Source organism: Dama dama, chromosome 13 (assembly GCF_033118175.1).
Source record: "Dama dama isolate Ldn47 chromosome 13, ASM3311817v1, whole genome shotgun sequence".
NCBI classification, from domain to species: domain Eukaryota; kingdom Metazoa; phylum Chordata; class Mammalia; order Artiodactyla; family Cervidae; genus Dama; species Dama dama.
Window position 1 is genome coordinate 49,374,237 of NC_083693.1, and position 23,349 is coordinate 49,397,585.

At 34.6% G+C, this 23,349-nt stretch overlaps 1 protein-coding gene across 1 annotated transcript in view; it reads left to right on the forward strand.

Annotated features, from left to right (window-relative positions):
• Nucleotides 1-23,349, forward strand: part of SCFD1 (sec1 family domain containing 1) — a 113,003-nt gene that overhangs the window by 43,082 nt on the left and 46,572 nt on the right. The window contains exons 11-14 of the mRNA XM_061159074.1: nucleotides 3,881-4,020; nucleotides 5,776-5,866; nucleotides 6,481-6,554; nucleotides 7,327-7,408. Coding sequence (XP_061015057.1) covers nucleotides 3,881-4,020; nucleotides 5,776-5,866; nucleotides 6,481-6,554; nucleotides 7,327-7,408 — 387 coding nt within the window. The remainder of the gene's footprint in view (nucleotides 1-3,880; nucleotides 4,021-5,775; nucleotides 5,867-6,480; nucleotides 6,555-7,326; nucleotides 7,409-23,349) is intronic.

Sequence of the window (23,349 nt, forward strand, 5' to 3'; positions counted from 1 at the left end):
AATTATTGATAAGTATGATCCTGTTGCCGTTTACTTTGTTGTTTTGTGTTTGAGTTTATACACCCTTTCTGTGTTTCCTGTCTAGAGAAGATCCTTTAACATTTGTTGGAGAGTTGGTTTGGTGGTGCTGAATTCTCTCAACTTTTGCTTGTTTGTAAAGCTTTTGATTTCTCCTTCATATTTGAATGAGATCCTTGCTGGGTACAGTAATCTGGGCTGTGGGTTTTTCTCTTTCATCACTTTAAGTATGTCCTGCCATTCCTTTCTGGCCTGAAGAGTTTCTATTGAAAGATCAGCTGTTATCCTTATGGGAATCCCCATGTGTATTATTTGTTGTTTTTCCCTTGCTGCTTTTAATATTTGTTCTTTGTGTTTGATCTTTGTTAATTTGATTAATATGTGTCTTGGGGTGTTTTGCCTTGGGTTTATTCTGTTTGGGACTCTCTGGGTTTCTTGGACTTGGGTGACAATTTCCTTCCCCATTTTAGGGAAGTTTTCAACTATTATCTCCTCAAGTATTTTCTCATGGCCTTTCTTTTTGTCTTCTTCTTTTGTGACTCCTATGATTCGAATGTTGGGGCGTTTCACATTGTCCCAGAGGTCTCTGAGGTTGTCCTCATTTCTTTTAATTCTTTTTTCTTTTTTCCTCTCTGCTTCATTTATTTCTACCATTCTATCTTCTACCTCACTTATCCTATCTCCTGCCTCTGTTATTCTACTGTTGGTTCCCTTCAGAGTGTTTTTGATCTCATTTATTGCATTATTCATTATATATTGACTCTTTTTTATTTCTTCTAGGTCCTTGTTAAACATTTCTTGCATCTTCTCAATCCTTGTCTCCAGGCTATTTATCTGTAACTTCAGTTTGTTTTCAAGGTTTTGGATCATTTTCACTCTCATTGTTCGGAATCCTTTATCAGGTAGATTCCCTATCTCTTCCTCTTTGTTTTGGTTGGTGGGATTCTATCCTGTTCCTTTACCTGCTGGGTGTTTCTTTGCCTTTTCATCTTGTTTAGATTGCTGTGTTTGGAGTGGCCTTTCCGTATTCTGGCAGTTTGTGGTTCCTCTTTATTGTGGAGGTTCCTCGCTGTGTGTGGGGTTGGACAGGTTACTTGCCAAGGCCTCCTGGTTAGGGAAGCTTGTATCGGTGTTCTGGTGGCTGAAGCTGGATTTCTTCTCTCTGGAGTGCAATGAAGTGTCCAGTAGTGAGTTTTGAGATATCAGTGGGTTTGGTGTGACTTTGGGCAGCCTGTATATTGACGCTCAGGGCTATATTCCTGTGTTGCTGGAGAATTTGCGTGGTATGTCTTGCTCTGGAACTTGTTGGCCCTTGGGTGGTGCTTGGTTTCAGTGTAGGTGTGGAGGCGTTTGATGAGCTCCTCTTGATTAATGTTCCCTGGAGTCAGGAGTTCTCTGGTGTTCACAGGTTTTGGACTTAAGCCTCTGGTTTTCAGTCTTATTCTTACAGTAGCCTCAAGACTTCTTCATCTTCTTTCAAAGACAGTGGGCTGCCTTTCTGAGTGTCTGATGTCCTCTGCCAGCATTTGGAAGTTGTTTTGTGGAATTTGCTCAGCATTCAAATGTTCTTTCAAAGAATTTGTGGGGGAGAAAGTGGTCTCCCCGTCCTACTCCTCTGCCATCTTAGGACCGCCCCCCCACTCATTTTCTTAAGCTTCATGACATTTCTGCATTTGGCTGATTGTATCTTTGTGGGGTAAAATTTGACTGTATTTCTCTTTTCTCCAGTATTTCCTACAAACTGATATTTCTAGAGACTTAATTCCTTGCCAAATAAAAGTTACTTTTACTTTGTTTGGCTTTTTTTCTCATGTGGATATAATTCTCAGCTCTGCATAAATAGGTGTTACATATATTACCCAAATGTAATTTTTTAATATTGGCTCTGTCTATTTCTCTTGGACTGCTTTAGCTTGTGAAAGAAATAGAAGACCACTGAATACTTATCTGTGTTTTTAGCACTTCCCAGTGGAATTTCCTTCTTGTTTTTTTTTCTCCCAATAAGTTTTATTTCTGCTGATTTGGCATACCATTGTCCAGTCTTCTAAGTCAGGAAAATATGAATATCAGTAGAAATAGATTAGACTCTGCCATGTTAAAACTAATTTTGTTGTCTTTTATTTGTGTATAAATGTTCAGCTTCTTTAACATGATTGAGTACAGCACAGAATATTCTGATTTCCCAGTTTTCAAGGCTAAAATTACTTTTCCTTATTTGCCGGGCTATTATTGCAAACAGTGGGAATGTTCTGCTACTATTATTTCTCAAAACTCTTTTAGCTTCTTTTATTCTTTTAGCATTTTGTGTTTTAAGTATTCCATCAATACTTAGGTGTAATAATATGATGTCCTATTTTTAGACCACTGATTTTGCTAATAGATTACTTTGATTTTGAATGAGCTGTGTCATCCCCATGGAAATAGTACTTCACTGGAAATTCTAGTTCATAAAGCTTAGCTCTTCAGAAATGTTTCTCTTCTTCATTATCTTTGTTTTGTTACATAACTTTTAACAACAATGGTTCTTCTCAAATGTAGCTGTTAACATCTATTTATTGTGTTTCTTCCTATATGGATGATTTGTTGTGCAAAGGTGAGGTTAATATATGGACTGAGAAAAGGAATTAAATAGGGTTATATTGTGTTATGTTTATCCTATGATAATTTAAGGAGTCTGTAGGAAAGGCATAATACTAACAAGTTGAAATAATATACTCTTCTTTGTCAATAGGCTTATTACTTACTCTACTAGCAGTTAGACGTCTACATATTTCGAACTCTGGCTTTTTATGTAATGGGGAATATGGCTAGGAAGTAAGCTACTGTAATGAATTTATTCATGAAAGTTATAAGGTATGGTTTAAGGATATAAACACAGTATTAGTAACCTTTTTCTATCAAGAGGAAATTACATTATATTGACTACATTTAATTTGCTAAGACCTAGAAGCTTAATCATTAAGCACTTATATCTTAGAGTTAAGATGATTTTATCACAGTCATGGTAGTTAATTTCTCCATATGAATTCTTTTGCTTATCATTCATTTACTCACTTATTGATGTCCGTGTTTTCTCTAGTTCACTATTCCTCAGAGTAGAGTTGAATCATAAAAAACATTGCTGTTACATGAAGGAACTAAAAAGATAACTTCATTAATTTTGTATGTTTGTTTTTTGAGAAGGGAGGAAAAAATCAAACCTCAAGTAGGTAAAATTATGTCTACACAGAAAAGCTTAGCAACCATTAGTCTGACTGGCTCTTAGAATTTATATAAAAGGGAATGCTATTGTTTTTGGAACTTCTGTTGTAATTTTTTTTTTTAATGCAGTTTATCAAGGAACAGATCAGGCTATTAATATCCTGTAAGAGTTTAAAAATTACATTTAAGATTATGTTTGTTGTTGGAAACATTTTAGCATCAAGAGATCAGGTCAAATAAATAGAGTCAAATATTCAACTACTATGTAGACATGATAAAAATAAGATAGATGTACATATTCAGAGAAGAGCTCTAAATACATTATTAATTGAGAAAAGTGAGATACTAAATATGTATAATGTAATCTCATTCTTTACAACTTAAGTGATATTTGTTTACTGACATATGCAAAAATATTTTACTAGTAGGATACACAAGAACCTTAACAGGGTTTTATGTATTTTTTGAATTGTAATCATATGCATCTACTGCTTGATTAAAATGTGTAAACTATTAAAGGTACCTTTATGTAATAAAACGTTGAAAGAAGGTCTTTTGAAATAGTAGATAAGGCAGCAATAATCTGTGTTATTTTTCTTGTTGTAGGAAATGTTCTTAAACTTAGAAAACTATTACTTAAAACAGGATTACTCTTTCCTAGGATTTCCACTTGAACAGAGTTAACTTGGAAGAATCTTCAGGAACGGAGAATTCTCCAGCTGGTGCTAGACCAAAGAGAAAAAACAAGAAGTCTTATGATTTAACTCCTGTTGATAAATTTTGGCAGAAACATAAAGGAAGGTAAATAAGAAAAACATTGATAAGTGAAAGATTCAACCCCTAAACAAATGCAAAAATGTCACCTGACTTAATTTGATTTAAAAAAAAAAAAATCAAAACCAGTCATAGTGGTTCATCTACACAATGAATAAGAACTGTAAATTAAATAGTCTAAGGAGCTGTGTCATTATTGCTTACTTTCCTAGTTCTTATGTTGCTTTTGTTGTTTTGTTGGGACCACTTCCCTTTAAAATAAGTCCATTCCATATGATTTTGTAGATTTTATACGTAGTCTTTCTAAATTTCATTTCTGTCCCCATTGACCCTCTGTAGCACTATTTCTGCCTTTTATTAAGATTGGTTTCAGCGATAGGGAAACATCAAGGTGTGATTTACCCTTTTTGTTCCTTGCTTGCCTTCGGACAAACCCAATTTTAGCTATCTGTGGAGAAAATACTTAAGCCTGAAAACCAGTTTTATTCAAAGTACATTAGGAATAATAGGTGAAAAATTTGTAGCAATTTGCCATTTGATCCCATGTGTAGCCCGCCAGGTTCCTCTGTCCATGGGATTCTCCAGGCAAGAAGACTGGAGTGAGTAGCCATTCTCTTCTCCAGAGGATCTTCCCAACCCAGGGGTCGAACCCAGGTCTCCTGCATTGCAGTCAGATTCTTTACTGTCTTGAGCTACAGGGAAGTGACTTAACTCCTTTGGCATACAGTAATCTCTCAGTAAATGCAGGCAGCGCTCATTGTCTGTCAGCTCTGAGACCTAAAGGTACTAGAAATTTTAAGGATCAGCCAGAACATTTTACCTGCTCGCTGCTATCTTTTGCCAACAGACTCGTCTGGACCTCAGTTAGGGCCTGCATTTGTATGTAAAACTGGACTGTGTTCCTCACAATCGTTTCAGATTTTGTCATTTCTTTGCTGATCATTAATGAAGTGTTATCAATATCAGAGTGGAGGAATGGGGAAAAGTTTTTGTTTTATTACTTGATGAGAAGTGACCATTTCTTCCTTAAAAGAGAGAAAGCTTCTGGCCTCCCCTCAGGCTGTAGATGAAAAATACTTATGTTAGGAACTATTTCATGGTCAACACATACTCATCTAGATACATTCAGGATTAACACTGCATGACAGTTTCTGCCTGAGTTGGTCAATGATTGCAGATGAGTTGTATCTGAAGTCTATGGAAATTGCTTCTAAACTATACATACTGAGGAGATATCAGGGATTGGACCAACAAAACTGGCCTACTTTCTGTTTTTACCAGTGGTGTTCTACGTATCAAATTTACAGATTTGAAAGGTTTTTTTCACAGTTAGCTGCATGTAATATTTTTTGATACATCTTTGTAGTTACATGGACCCTTTGGCACTGTGTTATGGGTCATAATATTTAGTTGGTCTTTGATGTGCCATGCTTTTCTTCCTTTGTTTTTCAGTCACTTAAATATCTTTTTATTTTTTTTAATAGCTAAAGGTGAAGAAAAATCGATACAGTCAGTGAAAAGAATAGAAATACAATTTAAATTTGTTTACATATAGAAGTATTATGATATACATTTTAAAGTAGTATTTAGAATGTAAATAGATATCACAAGAAAATGTAGTTTGATTTATCCTAATGTTTTCTGCCTATGTTGTATATAAAATATATGCAAATATAAATAGGTACATTTAAAACAATCCTCATTGTATATGTTTCAAGATTCACACAAAAGTCAATCTTTTAATCTTATACTCATAATTCCTCTTCTGCCAAACTGTTTTAGTCCATTCCCAGAAGTTGCAGAATCAGTTCAGCAAGAACTAGAGTCTTACAGAGCACAGGAAGATGAGGTTAAACGACTTAAAAGCATTATGGTAAGATTCTGTTTGCTTTCTTGGAAATATAAGGGAAGCAGGAGGACATCTAGAAGGAAAAAGAGGTTAACTTTTTTCCCTTATAAAAATTCAAGACCTTTCATTGCTTTAATGACAAAAAAATTGTTCTCATAAAAGATTGTTACATAAAATATTTAAAAAAAAAAAGAAATCTTAAGTTCTGAGGAGTAGAGGGAACATTTAAAAAAAACCAGTACAAATTTATGATTTGAAAAAATATATGTGAGTTTATTTTAGACATGTATGTTCCAGTGCTGCTCATTTTACTATACTTTGATCTCACTTCAAATTTCATCTCTGTTTATTACTATGTGTAGTGACCTGTGGCAGGTCTCTGGACCTATTTCTTTATCTGAAAATAACCAGATGCTTCCTTTTTAGTCATCCAACCATTCATTAGATTGGTGGTGACTAGAACTTTTCTATAACGGTAAAAAATGCAGATGCTTGCTCCTTAAGAGGGGAAGAATTTTTATCCTGGGTGGTCTAAGTCTTAGTACTGTTTATCAGTGATTCTAGGAATATATTGATGAAAATCAGTGCTTTGGCTTGGGATTTCTGAGTAGTTACTGGGACCTCTTTTTCTTTCCCAGGGACTAGAAGGCGAAGATGAAGGAGCCATAAGTATGCTTTCTGACAATACTGCTAAGCTAACATCAGCTGTTAGGTGAGTAAGCTGTATATCCTCTTTGAAGTCTTTCTGTTGATATGATTTATATTGGAAGTTAAAAAATCGATAAGTATTTTTCATGATAGGGAATAGTAATAGCATATACCTCTAAGTCCAAAGAACTGAATTGTGTTTTTACTGTATTCAAGCTGACTAGAGTTCCCTCCTTTATTTTTTTAATTTTTTAATTGAAGGATTGCTGCTTTACAGAATTTTCTTGTTTTCTGCCAGTTACCAACATGAATCCTTTATATAGCAGATCATTTGTTTCTTTTACTAGTTAGAATTGTGTAATGGGAGTCATTTTGTCACTGAGATAGCATTGATGATAAGGTAAGGTGAGTTATTGTTAATTTTATTGTTGCTGCTGTTACTGTGTTAGCTAAAGTTTAAGCAGTATCTTTTGGAATCTTTAAATACCATCAAGGAGAGAGAATTTCATGTTTTAGAAATATAGGTAAAATTTTCCCATTTCTGATTTTATTCTAAACCTCCAAGTTTTGGAATTAGAAAGTGAAATGATAGAATGATGATATTTGGGAGGCAGATTATTTTAAAATAAGAAGCATTTCAACTGTATTAAAGTGTAAATACTGTATATGTTCAAGCCTAGAGATTAAGTTCAGTTGATAGTTTAACATGTAATTTTGGCCCTGTTTTACTCTTCCAAATTTCCTCAGAGGAAACACCCAGGTTTGAGTTTTATTAAAATTTATGTCATTTCCTTAGAAAATTTAACGGTTAATTTTCAATTTTTTGATACTTGTAGCTCTTTGCCAGAACTCCTTGAAAAAAAAAGACTTATTGATCTCCATACAAATGTTGCCACTGCTGTTTTAGAACATATAAAGGTAAATTTAGCTTCTCCCTCCTTACAATATAACTACTAATTTTGTAGGGTTTAGACTTTTAAGATTCTTATTCACTGTCTCATTGAGCCCTAACTGTAAGGTTGAATTATAATTATTGAAGGCAGCATTATTACCTTCATTTTTGCACGTGAGGAAACCAATCAAGGAAGGTTAATGATTTGCCCAAGGTCACACATTCAGTAAAGAGAACTTAGCACCTGTGATATTTTTATTATGTTTCACTGCCTTAGTAATGCCTCTACATGTGCTACTTTGTTAATAATAGATTTGTATCTAAACATCAGTAATTCAGGTTTAGACACCCCTTTACTATAGTACTGTCTGAAATACGTTGATAACATCACATAATGAAATGCAACTTTGTTCCAAACATTTTAGTTTAAGATTAGTCTGTTAACCTTATAGCTTCTTACTGTCTCCCACTATACTGTGATTTTGAAACAAATGTACTGGATAATCCTGTATGTTGTCTATCATAATTATTTTTTCTTGTTACTTTACTCATAACTCCATATCATTTTGATTTAATCCATTCATCAGTATTCTACTGTCATTTATTCTCTGGACATGGAACTGAATTCCATTCACAGATTGGTGATATACCAGAATATAGTTACTGCTGACCCCTGCATTCCATTTGAGATGATACATTTGAAAAAGCAGCGTAAAACTGAATATACTTGCTATCTGTCAAACGTTTTGATAACAACTTATATTTATGGAAAAGGGGATTAAACATTTTTTAATTATTTAAAAGTCTTAGAGCACTAGAAAGGAGCTAATATAGATAGATTTCATCATTGTACATCATAGAATTTAAACCTGCATAATTTCTGTTAAGCTGACACCTGATTTTTTTCTTTGTTCCACTTCTTGATTTTGATCTTGCTATTTTCATGTACCTACAGGAATAGAAATGTAATTGTGCAGTCTAGATGATATCTGATAGCTTCCATATGTTACAGCTCTGTAAAGTGGAAAAAGGCTGCTCATTTTTTTACCTGAGGTCATTGTCTCCAGTGAAGATAATATATATAACTCTTGGAATGTAACAGAGAAGCTATATTCAGTGATATCCTTCACTCAGAAAAGACAGGCTTTGCTTACAAAGCTAATATAAAAAGTTAAACAAAAATATGTTGTATTAAAACAAAATATAAGTTCTAGTTTACATCAGCTAAACTGTAGTTTTGTAGTCAAGATATTCTGATCTATTAAACCAATGCGCTTTGAGTACATGCTATTTGTTTATGACAGTTGTTAATAGTCTGTGTGTTACTTTGAGATTTAAACTGTTCTGTGGACTTTTTTTGACTTTAGTTTTTTCAGGGTTTTTGATTTTTCTTTGGAGGGGGCGGTTCTCACAGCTATAAAATCACAAAAGTGCTAAACTCAGCTCCTGCTTCCAAACTGAATTGTGTAACCTAAAGTATTTAAAAACATATTATCATGCCAATGGAAAGTGCACATTTTCATCTTATTCATAAAACTTTACAAACACTATCCTGCCACAAATTTATATGAATATACTCTAGATCAAAGACTAGAGTTTATGGTTTAAGAAAATTCTGAAAAAAAAAAAAAAGAAAATTCTGGATAAAGTAATTTACTCAATTGTGTTTATTAAATGGCTCTGTGGGTATTGTGCTGGGCCCTAGAGATTACATGGTAAACAAGATGGACAAGTTCTTTCTTTTGGATCTAATCTTATATTGACAAAAAGCAAAGTAAGCGGTTAGAAAGCATGGCATTTAGGTGGTGTGAAAACACCAAAATAGGGTGATGTGAGGTGATAGACAGTGGCTCAGAGGATTGTTCTAGAGGAAGTGAAATTGCCTTTGATGAGATGATGATTGAGTCGAGACCTGAATCACACAAAGGAGCCAGTTAGTGAAAATCTCAGGGCCACCCATTTCAGGCAGAGGGAATAAGTGCTGCATGGCTTTAAGGCAAGACAAATTTGCTATTTTAGAGCACCTAGAAGATGACTAATGTACTCATAGTGAGGAGGGAAAGAGTTGATATAATACTATTGAATCAAGAGAAATAGGGATTTAAGTATGATGGAAGTCACTGGAGATTAATGCCATGATTTGATTTATGTTTCAACTAGAGAATGGTCTGAGGAGTGTTGAGGAATGGATGAGTTCTGGAAGATGGCTATTATACCTAAGTGGAGAATGGTATATTTTAAGGAAAAATTTACCTATGAAATTCTTTATGATGCTTATTTACAATTTTATATGAGCTGTGAATCAGTTTGTCCTAATGGATGCCATCTGTCTGATAAATTTTATTATGTCACCATGCCTGACCCAAAATTTCCTCTTTCAGACCTGGTTGCTTGGCTCTGTATAAAAGAACTTGTTTCTTCCTGGATTGCTAATAAGAAGAGCATCTTATACTAAGAAACTAGTTTGTCATTCAGGGTGTTAAGTAGTTATATATAAAAGCTACATAGTTTGAAATAATTTTTGTGCTATAACTCAAGGAAGACACCATTTTCCTAATAGGATCTGATATAAAGAAACCATAAAGGACATAATATAAGGTCATTTACTCACAGAGGGAAAATTTCATGTATGAGACACCATGTTCCTCGTTGGATCATTCTAGGAAACTCAATTAATACCAGAAGTTTTTTTGTTTTTTAAATCATAGATACAGGAGTGTATTTATTTTAAATATTTGCATATAAATTACAATTGCACTTATTAAGCCACATACTCTGAGTTATCCTGATATTAGAAATTCTGTTAGTATAGAAAAATTGCAGTGTTTTTGAGAAGAGTCCTGTTTTAATTAAAACATCTCTTTATTCTATGTCAAAGCTAGCAGGTAAATGGTGTTGCTTCCAATTATTCTCATTACTCGTAGTTATAAAATTTTTTCTTATAGCTTTTTATAATTATTAAATTTCCAACTTTAAAATATTTACTTCAAAATGATACATTTATTTGTGCCATTTTGATGTTACACCATCTGCCTCTGGCTATATAATGTTAATAATAATTTTAAAAGTATTTTTCTCCAATATCTCTTACTCTTTACTAGAATTTGTTGACCATCTGGGCTTCACTTCTTTGTAAACATTCATTCACCTAAGCAGTAAATATTTATTTATTATTATTATTGTTAGCAACAATATTATGACTCTTCATGCAGAGATCTCAGAGCACATCTCTTGGTATTTGTCTTTATTGCAGTTTTGCATATTTCTTATTTGGGGATGTTTAGTTTATAGCTGCTGCTTATATTTCTTTAGAGCATTTTCTGAAGCAGAACACTAGAAGAAATTAATCTCTTTAGAAGTCCTGGCAGTTATCCAGCAGTTGATGTTTGGCAGCACAGCAGTTTGTGACAACTTTGACAAATATTGTCATGTAAATTTATCACTATTCTAAAGATTTTAGTGGCTTGAGTAGTCAGGTTTGGTTTAATAGGTTAAGAGTAAATTGTGGATTGTAAAGGAAGTTTCCCTGTGGCAGACAGATTCTCTAGCTGTGGCACGGGAGCCTAGTTGCTCCAAGGCGTGTGGGGTCTTTGTTCCCCACCAGCGATCTAACCTGTATCCTCTGCATTGCAGGGTAGATTCCTGACCACTGGATCACCAGAGAAGTCCCAGCAGTTTTTTCATTTCTAATACAAATAAGATTTTACCCCCACTTGTTGGTTGTTAGGGAATGGATTCTGAGATTACTTAAATTTGCAGACAGATTTCAGTATATTTTAATGATTACTGTCTCAGCTGCATAGCCACCCATAATTAATTATTTTCTAGCATCAGAAACCTAAGAAAAGGAAAAGTCACCTACATGTAAGTCAGCGTAGAAAAGAGAGAAATGGCATGCATGCTCTTTCTCCTAGTGCTCCCACCTGAGAGGAAGAGCTCTCACATCTGAATGCGCCTTACCGAGGTAGCCGGCCAAGAATAAGCCGTTAATAAGCTCTTGTGGATTATTGGTGCTGAATCTTCATTTCTGTTTTGCTGCTTCTTGTGGAGAAAGTTAAGAGGTACTGAGTTAGGTCTAAAGACATCCTCTGATCAAGCAAGCATGTACTGACTTAGCTCTATACACACTGAGCAAGACTTAGCCCTTGCTAGCAATGCTAATTTTTAACTAGAGCACCCCCTTCAGGGGTCTTATTCTTCTTTGGTCCAACTTCTTTATATCTTTTTTAGGGGATAATAAACTTTCAAAATAAAGTAGAAACTGAACTGATCAGCTGATCAGCACATCAAATTAACCAATGCTCTTTGTTCCTCAGAAACAGCGGTTGCTGACCACATTATTACCATGCTAACATGTGACATCTAGTGTTTTTTTGCAAGTTGAATTTTTGGTTTGTATTTTATTCCAGTCTATTTATGTCAATGGTATAAGTAGGAAAAGAGGTTTGTTTCTCTAAAACTAAGTTACCTACCTTAGACTCAGTGAAGGTGGTAATTTAATTACTACTTAGTTTAGTAGTGGTGGCAGGGGGCAGACAACTATAAAACATTGAAAAATCTTGAAAGTACTAGAATTGCTTTATGTTGTAATTGTAAACATTTATAAATTTTTGTATCTCACTTCATATGGCAACCCATCCCATGGACAGAGGAGCCTGTTGGGCTATAGCCCATGGGGTCACAAAGAGTCAGACACGACTGACTGACTTCACTTCCACTTCCACTTCTTCAAAGAAACTTGAAGTTATAGCTGATCACTTATACATGAGCATTATGCAGGAAAGAAAAAAATTTCAGTCCATGAACCTTAGTACTCAAGGGAAGGGTCTTGGGTCTACATCAAAACTGACAGACAATTATATGTTTTAGATCTTAAGTTAAATTGTAGTGTTTAAACATGTATATACAGCCAGGTCCTTTTTTATTTTTTCTTTTGGCTATGCTGGGTCTTCATTGATGCTTGCAGACTTTCTCTAGTTGTGGCATGCAGGGGGGGTACTTTCTAGTGGAGGTGTGTGGGTTTCTCATTGTGGTGGATTCCTTTGTTGCAGAGCACGGACTCTAGGGCGCACAGGCTTCAGTAATTGTAGCACAAGAGCTCAGTCATTGCAGCTCACAGGTTGATCCATGGGATGTGGAATAGTCCTGGATCATGGATTGGACCCATGTCCCCTGCATTGGCAGGCAGATTCTTAAGCACTGGACTACCAGGGAAATCCCCCCCTTTTTTTTTCTTTGCATTAACTGACTTTGATTAACTGATCACTGCTCTCCTGATCACAGTAGGGAAGAAATTGTACTGTCCTGTAAATCAGAACATTTCTCTGTCTGGATTTTGACTAATCTGTTTTAAATGATCTTTTATTCAGTACACTACTGAGTGAATGTTCATATGACCTTGCTGTCTTTTCTTCAAGGCAGAAGAAAATATATCTTATAGCAGGAAGTCCCCAAAGGACAGACTGTCACTATCTTCTACCTCTTTTCATCCCAAATAACATTAGTCATTATCAGAACTTAAAGAAGTTTTCTTTACTCCAAGTATGACCAAAGACAGCTCTTGAATGTGTGAAATATCTTTCAGTTTCTCACACTGAGTTTCTGGAGACTTCTTTCACATCTTCAAAAAACGAAGTGTGGAATTACCTTTCTCTTGCTCTTTGCTCAATTTACCACCGTCAGGTTTGTCATTAGCAAGACTCAGTAGAGTCATAAAGGTTAAATTCAAAGAATTAAAGACTTCTCACAACTCAATAGAGAAAATGCACAACCCAGTTGTTAAAAGGGCAAAAAATTTGCACAAAGATTTGACTGAAAAAGATATCTGAGTGATGAATAAGTTCAAATCATTAGAAAAATAACAAACTAAAACAACAGTGAGATACCTCTGCATTTCTATCAAAATGTCTAAAATTTAAAATATTGATCATGTCAGCCTTTGGCAAGTATGCAAAAGAACTAGAACTCTCATATTTTGCTGGTTGAAATGTAAAATGGTACACCCACTTTGGAAAACAGTATCTCAGTTTCTTAAAATGTGAAACACAAATCCATCATGTGCCCCAGCCATTCTGCTCCTAAGTGTTTACTCAAGATAAATGAAAGCAAATATATTCATAACATATGAATATTCATAGCAGCTCTTTGTCATAGCCCCAAACCGGAGATCAGTCAAATGTCTATCAACAGGCTGACTGAGTAAACAAAGTCCAGTATATCTATACAGTGGGCTACTATTCAACAATTAAAAAGGAGGTACTATTAAATCATACAACAGTATGTAGTGGATGAATCTCAGAGTAATTACACTGAGTGAAAGAAGCTACGTAAAAAAAAGCGCATGATCTATAGTTGTGTTTACATAAAATTCAGAAAAATGCAGGCTAATCTACAGTCACAGAAGGTAGGACATGAAGAATGGTGTTGGAGAGCCAAAGGAGAGTGTTAACAGTGAGAATTTCCTTAACTGATGTGAATGATATGTTCACTATCTGGATTGTGTATGCGGCTTCATGGGTAAATATTTACGTTAAAACTTACCAAATTCTGTGTTTTAATGTTATTTTACTTTGATAAAAGTGAAGAATTCAATGCTTAGCGTTCACCTACTTCAGATCATCTATAAACAAGAAAACAGATTTTTATTAAGTCATTGAGAAAACCAAAGACTAATTTTGGTAATGTGAATTTTTGGCTTTACAGCTTAAATGACATAGAATAGCAAGAAACAGAGGATATGCTACATAGTTTATGAGCGGGTAAACCCAGGATTTTTTTTTTTCGGTCTCTTCACTTTTAAGAATATGCTATAGGTTAAACACAGAGTAGCAGCAGACTTGTGAAGAACAGTCTCAGATGTTTAAAATAAAAGGAGAGGACAGATGCATTCCGTAACTTTTTAAATAGATATCTCACATTTTATTTATTTATACCTTGACTTGTTCTACAGAATTTAAGGTCACTTAGAATGACAGCACGTAGAATAACAGAATAGAGAATAATTCATAAACACCAGGGTTATACAAATCAGACTAGAAAGTAGAAAATCAAACATTGCCCTTATAACTCCTCCGTCCTGTGGCCCCCATTTTCCAGAGTCCTTCACAAACCTCCTGTGGAACTTAGGACTAGAAGGAACCCTGAGACAGAGTTTTTAGCAGATTCCACAAGATAGGTTTCTTCTTTGGTCAAATAAAGTTAGAAGTAAAATGTGCTGTATCTTCCTCTTGGAGATTCATAATGCAGTGTAATATATGCATTTTAAAAACATTTTAAAAAAAACTTAAAACTGTTGACTTTGGAATACTTTTAGGGGTTATTTCTTAACAACCAACTATAAGAACTAGCACTCTGCAGAACATATTTTGTGAAATAGTCTTCATTTAATCAGTGAAGGAAATAAGATATACCTCTTACCTCCAAAAAAGATAAACTATTCCCTAGTTAATGGCAGAGCTGGAACTCATACCTGAAACTCTTTGTATTTTGTCTTGTAATTTTTTTTTGCTCTGCCATTTCTCATTGTTACTCTGTTTCAGTCCAACTCAGTTTATCAAGTAAAGGCAAGAATACCTCATTTAAAGAAATGACTTAAAGAATTTTGCATTCTTTTACTTAACTCCTGATAGTGCTATTTTGGCTTTCTTTCGTCTGTACCTACTGATCACCTATGATGTACAGTTCTGTAGATGGTCCTTATTTTAAACCAGTGAAAACATTGACATCTTGATTGTTATGTGAGTACTAGAGTACTTGATAAATAACATATAAAGATACTATGTAAATGATCTTGTTTTTACTATAGTGCCTTATAGAGTGCTTTATTACTTCACAAATATTTTAATTTCAAATGTAGCATCCTCAGATCATGATCTTTGACTGAAAAAAACATGTGAGTTTTTTTTCCTTTTAAAGAGAACAAACTTTTTTGTGTACTTATATATCAGGTAATTTAACGTAATAGATGTATTCCCTCATTCTTCAGAGGAAAATGAATCTCAGAGATACTGAAGACTTGAAACCAACTGCCAGAGCCTGAAATTGAACTTTGACTTTTCACTTTTAAACCCCGTACCCTGTCGCTGTACTGTAGTGCCTTAAAACATAGCCACCAGAAATGTAATGAGAATGGTTTTGCTCTTTCATAATCCTTTTGGAGTAATCTTAGGTTCAGAAGTAATTTAAACAGATGAACAAGAAGTAGAAGTAAGGAACCCCAGTTGTCTTACTAAAGTATTTGACCATTCAAATGTGTGTTTATTCATTTAAAAAATCCTCAGTGGGCCTAACATTTTATGTCCATGAATGCTTAAATAGGAAATGAAAATTTAGTAGTCAACTTTTAAATTGTTTCATAAAACAAGTATACTTTTTTAAATAATGGATTTTTATTAAGTCAATTATGTTGAAATACCAATGAATATCTCAAGAAAAATTGACTATAGCAGCCAACATGAATACTTACAAATATATATGATTATATATTCTGTGTATTCATTATTAATATGACTATACTCCTAAAGCTAACATTTGAGCACATACAGAATCATATCTATATTGTTTTCCTTTCATTTGAATTATTTTATATAATATCTATGAAGAAGTAAAAGTGAAAGTTGTTTTTATTCAAAGCTACACATATTTTCCCAAGATATTGCACATACTTTATTAAATGTGGCCCTCTCTTTTGTTTTCCATTAGATACATGTCTTCTTTTGGTTTTAGTTTTTGTTTTAATTAATAGGCTTTATTTTTTTAGAGCAGTATTATGTTTGCAGAAAAATGAGTGAAAAGTAGAGTGTTTCTGTATACCCTCGTACCCACCCATCCCTACTTTCCCCTGTTATTAATATCTTGCATTAATATGGTATATTTGTTACAATTAATAACCCAATATTAATACAATACTAACTAAAGTCTGTAGTTTACATTAAGCTTCCCTCTTTTGTGTTGTACATTCTATGGTTTTTGACAAATGTCAAAATGATGCAATGATGACATGCATCCATCATTAAGATACCATACTAAATCGTTTCAGCTGCTCTAAAATCCTGTGTGCCTCAGTATATCCTTCCCTCCCTCCCCACACATCCCTGACAATCACTGATCTTTTTGTTGTCTCCACAGTATTGTTTTCACAGTTGGAATCACTGTAGTACGTAGCTTTTTCAAAGTGGTTTCTTTTACTTTTGTTGCTCAGTCATATGGACTCTTGTGACCCCATGGACTGCAGCCTGCCAGGCTTCCCTGTCCTTCACCATCTTCCGGAGCTTGCTCAAACTCATGCCCATCCAGTTGGTGATGCCATCCAACCATCTCATCCTGTTGCATCCCATTCTCCTCCTGCCTTCAATATTTCCCAGCATCAGGGTCTTTTCCAGTGAGTCAGCTCTTTGCATCAGCTGGCCAAAATATTGGAGCTTCAGCATCCATCCTTCTAATGAATATTCAGGGTTGATTTCCTTTAGGATTGACTGGTTTGACCTCCTTGCTCTCCAAGGGACTCTCAAGAGTCTTCCCCAATACCACAGTTCAAAAGCATCAGTTCTTCAGCGTTCAACCTCCTTTATGATCCAACTCTCACATCCATACATGACTATTCGAAAAACCATAGCTTTGACTAGATGGACCTCTGTCGAAAAAGTAATCTCTCTGCTTTTTAATATGCTGTCTAGGTTCATCATCACTTTTCTTCCAAGGAGCAAGCATCTTTTAATTTCATGACTGCAGTCACCATCTGCAGTGATTTTGGAGCCCCCAAAAATAAAGTCTCTCACTATTTCCATTGTTTCCCCATCTATTTGCCATGAAATGATGGGACCATATGCCATCTCAGTCTTTTGAATGTTGTCTTTTAAGCCAGCTTTTTCATTCTCCTCTTTCACCTTCATCAAGAGGCTGTTTAGTTCCTCTTTGTTTTCTGCTGTAACGGTGGTGTTATCTGCATATCTGAGGTTATTGATATTTCTCCTGGCAATCTTGATTCCAGCTTGTGCTTCCTCCAGCCCAGCATTTCTCATGAGGTACTCTGCATATAAATTAAATAAGCAGGGTGACAATATACAGCCTTGACGTACTTCTTTCCCTTTTGGAACCAGTGTGTTGTTCCGTGTCCAGTTCTAACTCTTGCTTCGTGACCTGCATACAGGTTTCTCAATGGGCAGATCAGGTGGTCTGGTAGTCCCATCTCTTGAAGAATTTTCCACAGCTTGCTGTGATTCACACAGTCAACGGCTTTGGCATAGTCAATAAAGCAGAAGTAGATATTTTTCTGGAACTCTGTTGTTTTTTTGATGATCCCATGGATTTAATCTCTGATTCCTCTGCCTTTTCTAAATCCAGCTTGAACATCTGGAGTTCACGGTTCACATACTGTTGAAGCCTGGCTTGGAGAATTTTGAGCGTTATTTTACTAGCGTGTGAGATGAGTGCAATTGTGCAGTAGTTTGAGCATTCTTTGGCATTGGAATGAAAACTGACCTTTTCCAGTCCTGTGGCCACTGCTGAATTTTCAAATTTGCTGGCATATTGAGTTCAGCACTTTAACAGCATCATCTTTTAGGATTTGAAATAGCTCAGCTGGAATTCTATTGTCTCCACTAACTTTGTTCATAGTGATGCTTCCTGAGGCCCACTTGACTTCACAGTCCACAAGATGTCTGGCTCTAGGTGAGTGATCTAGAGTAATCTTTTACTTAGTTAAATGCATTTAAGACCCTTCCATGTCTTTTCATGGCATAATAGCTCATTTCTTTTTATTGTTAACTAATAGTCCATTGTCTGAATGTACCATAGTTTGTTCATTCAATTATTGCAGTGCATTTTGGTTGTTCTCAACTTCTGGTATTTATGAATAAAGCTGCTGTAAACATCCATGGGATTGACATAAGTTTTCAGTTTCTTTCAGTAAATCTGTAAGAACATGATTGCTGGATCACATGGCAAGAGTTTTTTTTAGAATTGTAAAAAGAAAAACTGCCAAACTCTCATACAGGATGACTTCACCATTTTGCATTCCCATCAGCAGTGAATGAGAGTTCCTGTTGCTTCATATCTTCACCAACGTCTGGTGTTGCCAGTGTTGGATTTTAGCCCTTCTGATAGGTGTGCAGAGTGTCTTATTTTAATTTTCATTTTTCCAGTATGATCTGATGTGGAGCATGTTTTCATATGCTTACTTGTCATCTGTGTATCTTTCATGAAATGTCAGGTCTTTGGCCCATTTTTAATCATGTTTTGTTTTTTATTGTTGAATTTTAAGAGTTCTTTGTATTTTCAGAGGGAAAAATCCTTTAATATAGTTGTCTTTTGCAATTATCTTAACACTTCTCTGGCTTGTCCTCTCATTCTCTACTAATTAGTAGTATCTTTCACAGAACAGAGACCTCTAATTTTAATCAAGTCCAGCTTTTTAATTATTTCTTTCATGGATCATGCCTTTGGTGTTGTATATAAAAAATCATCTCTCTACACAGGTCATCTAAAATTTCTCCTGGTACCTTTTAGGAGTTTTAGTTTTGCATTTTACATTTAGGTCTGTGATCTATTTGAGTTAACGTTTGTAAAAGGTGTAGGGTATGCGTCTCTTTTTTTTTTTTTCCTTTTGCATGTGTATGTCCAGTTGTTCCTTCACCATTTGTTGAAAAGACTGTCCTTTCTCCATTGAATTGAACTCTTCTGTCAAAGATTAGTCAACTATATTTGCTTGGGGTCTGTTTCTGTACCCTCATCAATATATTTATCTTTTTTTTTTTTTTCCCCCACAAACACCCCACTGTTTTAATCACTGAAGCTTTTAAGTTAAGTATTAAAATTCAGGTATTGTCAGTCCTCCATCTTTTTTTGTCTCCTTCAATACTGTGTTGGCTATTCTGGGTATTTCGTGTCTCCATATAATCCTTAAAATGAGTTTGTCAATATCCACAAAATAACTTGCTGGAATTTTTATTGGAATTATGTTGAATCTATAGATTAAGTAGAAAGAACAGACATCTTGACAATAATGAGTCTACCTATTCGTAAATAAGAAATGTCACTTCATTTATTTTTTGGAGTACTAATGAAAATGGCATTGTGCTTTCATTTCAGTTTCACTTGTTCATTGTTAGTATATTGGAAAGCAGTCAACTTTTATATATTAACCTTGTAGTCTGCAACCTTGCTGTAATCACTTATTAGTTCCCAGGAGATATTTTTTGTGTTTCCTGGAGATTTTCTACATAGACAATTGTGTCATCTGCAAACAAAGATAATTCTATTCTTTCTTCACAATCTGTAGACTTTTTATTTCCTTTTCTTTTTTTAGTTTATTGCATCAGCTAACACTTCTAGTACAGTGTTGAATAAGAGTGTGAGCGGGAACATCTTTACCATGTTCCTGATCTTAGCAAGAGAGCATCTAGTTTATTCTCATTCTCTTTTCTGGGAGCGATTGTAGAGAATTGGAATGATTTCTTTTTTAATGTTTGGTAAACTTCACTAGTGAACTCGCCTAGACCTAATTCTTTCTATTTTAGGAGGCTATTATTGATCAGTTTCTTTAATAATATAGGCCAGTTCACTCCATAAAGTGAGTTTTGATAGATTGTCTTTCAAGGAATTGCTTCATTTCATCTAGGTTATCAAGTTTATGGGCACAGATTTGTTTTAAGTATTTTTTTATTGTAGAATAAAAGTAGACTTTATACTTTAGTGACCTATATAGACCACAGACTACTATAATATAGTATAGAGATGATTTTAACCCAGGGGAAAAATTATCTAAATATAGTTCTGGATGATGCTAGAAACTACACATTTAAAGAAGAAAGAAAGGACAAGAAAAGGCTACTAGAGTATGAAGAATCTTCAGTTAAGATCAGGTCATATCTTAGAAGTATAGTTCTGAGTTCATTTTAGCTTAAGGATATACTTGCCTGTAGACATTAAAGTGTCCTACCAACCCTGTTTAATTCATAATATGAAATATTTCTTACGTGTTGTAGCAAAGAAGGGTTTATCATCTCTTCTCCCTCCTGTAAGAAATTCAAGGAGAAAAATATTGGGATTCTTAATAGTGAAAGGAAGGGTAACTATCTAATCTCATCTTGTATTTCACTGCTGACTCTAGAACTGGGGCTTGGAGACAGGGGAAGGCCAAGAAATACCACTCTAGTTTTGTCGTCATCCAATCATAGACTGAGGGGAGACTTGTGAATTGTAGCTAGCAGTGAATAGGTGCTGCCTGTAACTAGAATAAACAGAGGAATGGTTTAAAAAAAAAAAGGAAATTAAAAAACCTAATTACAGGAAAGAAAAAGGAATTCCTTCTGTGTCCTGTGTGGGTCATCAGTAGATCTTCCTGGGTTATGGGTTCTCAAAAGATATACTACTTATGCACCTCAAATGACTCAAGAATTTTTAGAAATGCCCTTTCTTTTGTTCTTTTTAAACTCAGCAGGCTATTGGCTGTTGCCAGTTGAAAAATACCATACACATACACATACTCTATATGTTCTTTTAGATTAACAAAATGATAAACCCAATTACAGGTAAATAACAATTCAGTACATTTAGTTGGCTAATATATATAAAATACATATATATATATATGGTTAATTTGATACAAATGTTGACACAGTGTACTGAAAAATGAAAAAATATCCTCCTGATTGTAGAAGAACTTTAGAGTTTTTTATTATTTTTTTTAAATCACATTCTTCCCTTAGCTCTTCTAAAGGGAATTTTAGGAAATTCATGACTCTCGGAGTTTATATCACTAGATATAATTTGTTTTCTACACATAGTTCTTTGTTGTTCTATAATATTCTCTTCTTGTTCATGTGTTCTTGATATTTATTGAAGCTGCCAAAAATAGTTTTATAATCTTGACCTTGTTGTTTTGCTTTATATTTTTAATTTGTCTTATTTTCCATGTAACTCTCATTATCCAATTTGTGTTCTCTGAATCCATATTGTACAGGAAATATCAATCTTTGAGACAGAAGTTGTTTCTCTTAGTATTTTTCCTTTTTTAAGAAATTTAGAAGGGACCTATAGATTATTATATCTCTGGACAAATTCACCACATATATGTAAATTATGTGTATTACCAAAAAAACAAATAGATACTAATTGACAAATATACTTTCTTTCATAAAGCGTATACAAAGGAAGCAATAAATTGTTCTTGAGGAAAATGTAATTTTCCCTACTGTTTATCTGTGGTGTATATGGAATCTGGCCTGGATTTGAATCTCAACTCTCTACTACTTCTACTCTGGTAACCTTGAATAAATTTATGTTTCCTTGTGTCTGTTTCTTCATCTTTAAAATGGGACTAATAATTCCTTGTTCATAGTGTTGTCTGGAGAGTTAAATGAGATAATCTGATTTTGTAGCTTTTAAACACTGTTCTCTGGTACCCTAGACTCAATAGAGACATTTAATTGGTCACTTGTATCTATTTTATGTTTAGGGTTCTGCAGAAGATTTGGTTTGAGAAAGAGGGTCCTGAGGTTCTCTGTTTAAAAACATTTGAAAGCCATAGCTGTAAGTAAAGTGCCTTGCACATACTAGGTATTGAACAGATACTAGTTCTCTTATGCAGGTTAGAAAATCTTTACTTCATTCCTTTCCCTCCCCCATGAGGCTCCTTCCCAGTCAGTATATTGAAATGCCATATGATTTTTATTTAACTCCTTTATGGAAATATAGTTCACATACCATACAATTCACCTTTTTAAAGCATACAATTTAGTGGGTTTTACTATATTCACATAGTTACACAACCATAATCACAAGGCAATTTTAGAACATTATCACCTTCAAAAGAATGTCTAACCATTAGCCGTCAGATTAACTTTTTTAAAATTCTGCTTCCATTGTTCGTTAGAAGTTAAAATGTGGATAAGTTAATGCGTCAGGAAGAGCAAAATGAGCCTAAGTGAGCCATGTTTCTTCATTTATGTAGGTACACACATTAGATTCCATTATGGCATTTAGCATACTTAATTTTATCTATTAAATCACTAAAGCTTGATTCTCTGCATTTTTCACTTCTGGAAGTTCATTTATCTACTTTCATAACTTTTAAAGATGATTACTTGATCTGTACATGTCTTGCTCTTAGCTTAGAAATTTGACATACATTTTGCTACGAGACAGGTGCTTTGTTAGACTCCTAGGGTTAAACAATTAATTAGAAACACTCTAGGAAGTTTATAGTTCTAGAAAGGTATGTAAACCAAAGAGAGTAATGTGGTGTAATTATTGCTATTATGGAGAAGTGAAGAAGGAGATGGGGAAGGAGCAGGAAAGGGAAGAAACAGAGGTTGAAAGTTATAGAGAAGCTGCAAAGATGCTAGATCTTGAAAAATAGTAGAATTCACTGGGCAGATGATGGAGGAGAAATGCATTCTAAAAAAGCTAAGAGAATAATTCAAACCCAAGCCTTGAGGATTAAAAGCATTCACTACTTTTAATGGAAAGTCAATGAGTTAATTGATGTGGCTAGAGGGAACTGAACCTGGTGAATAGTAGTAAAACAGAAAAGTTGGCTGGAGCAGATTGTGAGGCCCTGACAGACTAACACCTTATTTTATCTCCTTCCCCCTTCCATTCTTGGCTTTATTCTACAGATAATTAGGCTTTCCCGGTCTAATATTTATGTTAACATAGGGCTTCCCTGGTGGTCTAGATTGGTAGATAATCCGCCTGCAATGCAGGAGACCTTGGTTCGATCCCTGTGTTGGGAAGATCCCCTGGAGGAGGGCATGGCAACTCACTCCAGTATTTTTGCCTGGAGAATGCCCATGGAGAGAGGAGCCTGGTGGACTGCAGTCCATGAGGTCACAAAGAGTTGGACACGACTGAATGACTAAACACACACAGTTCGTAATACCGTCATTTTATTTGCCAGGAATTATCTTTGACTTTTTTCACTATTTTCCTTCCTGTGTAATTCTCATGTTAATTATTAAGTATACGT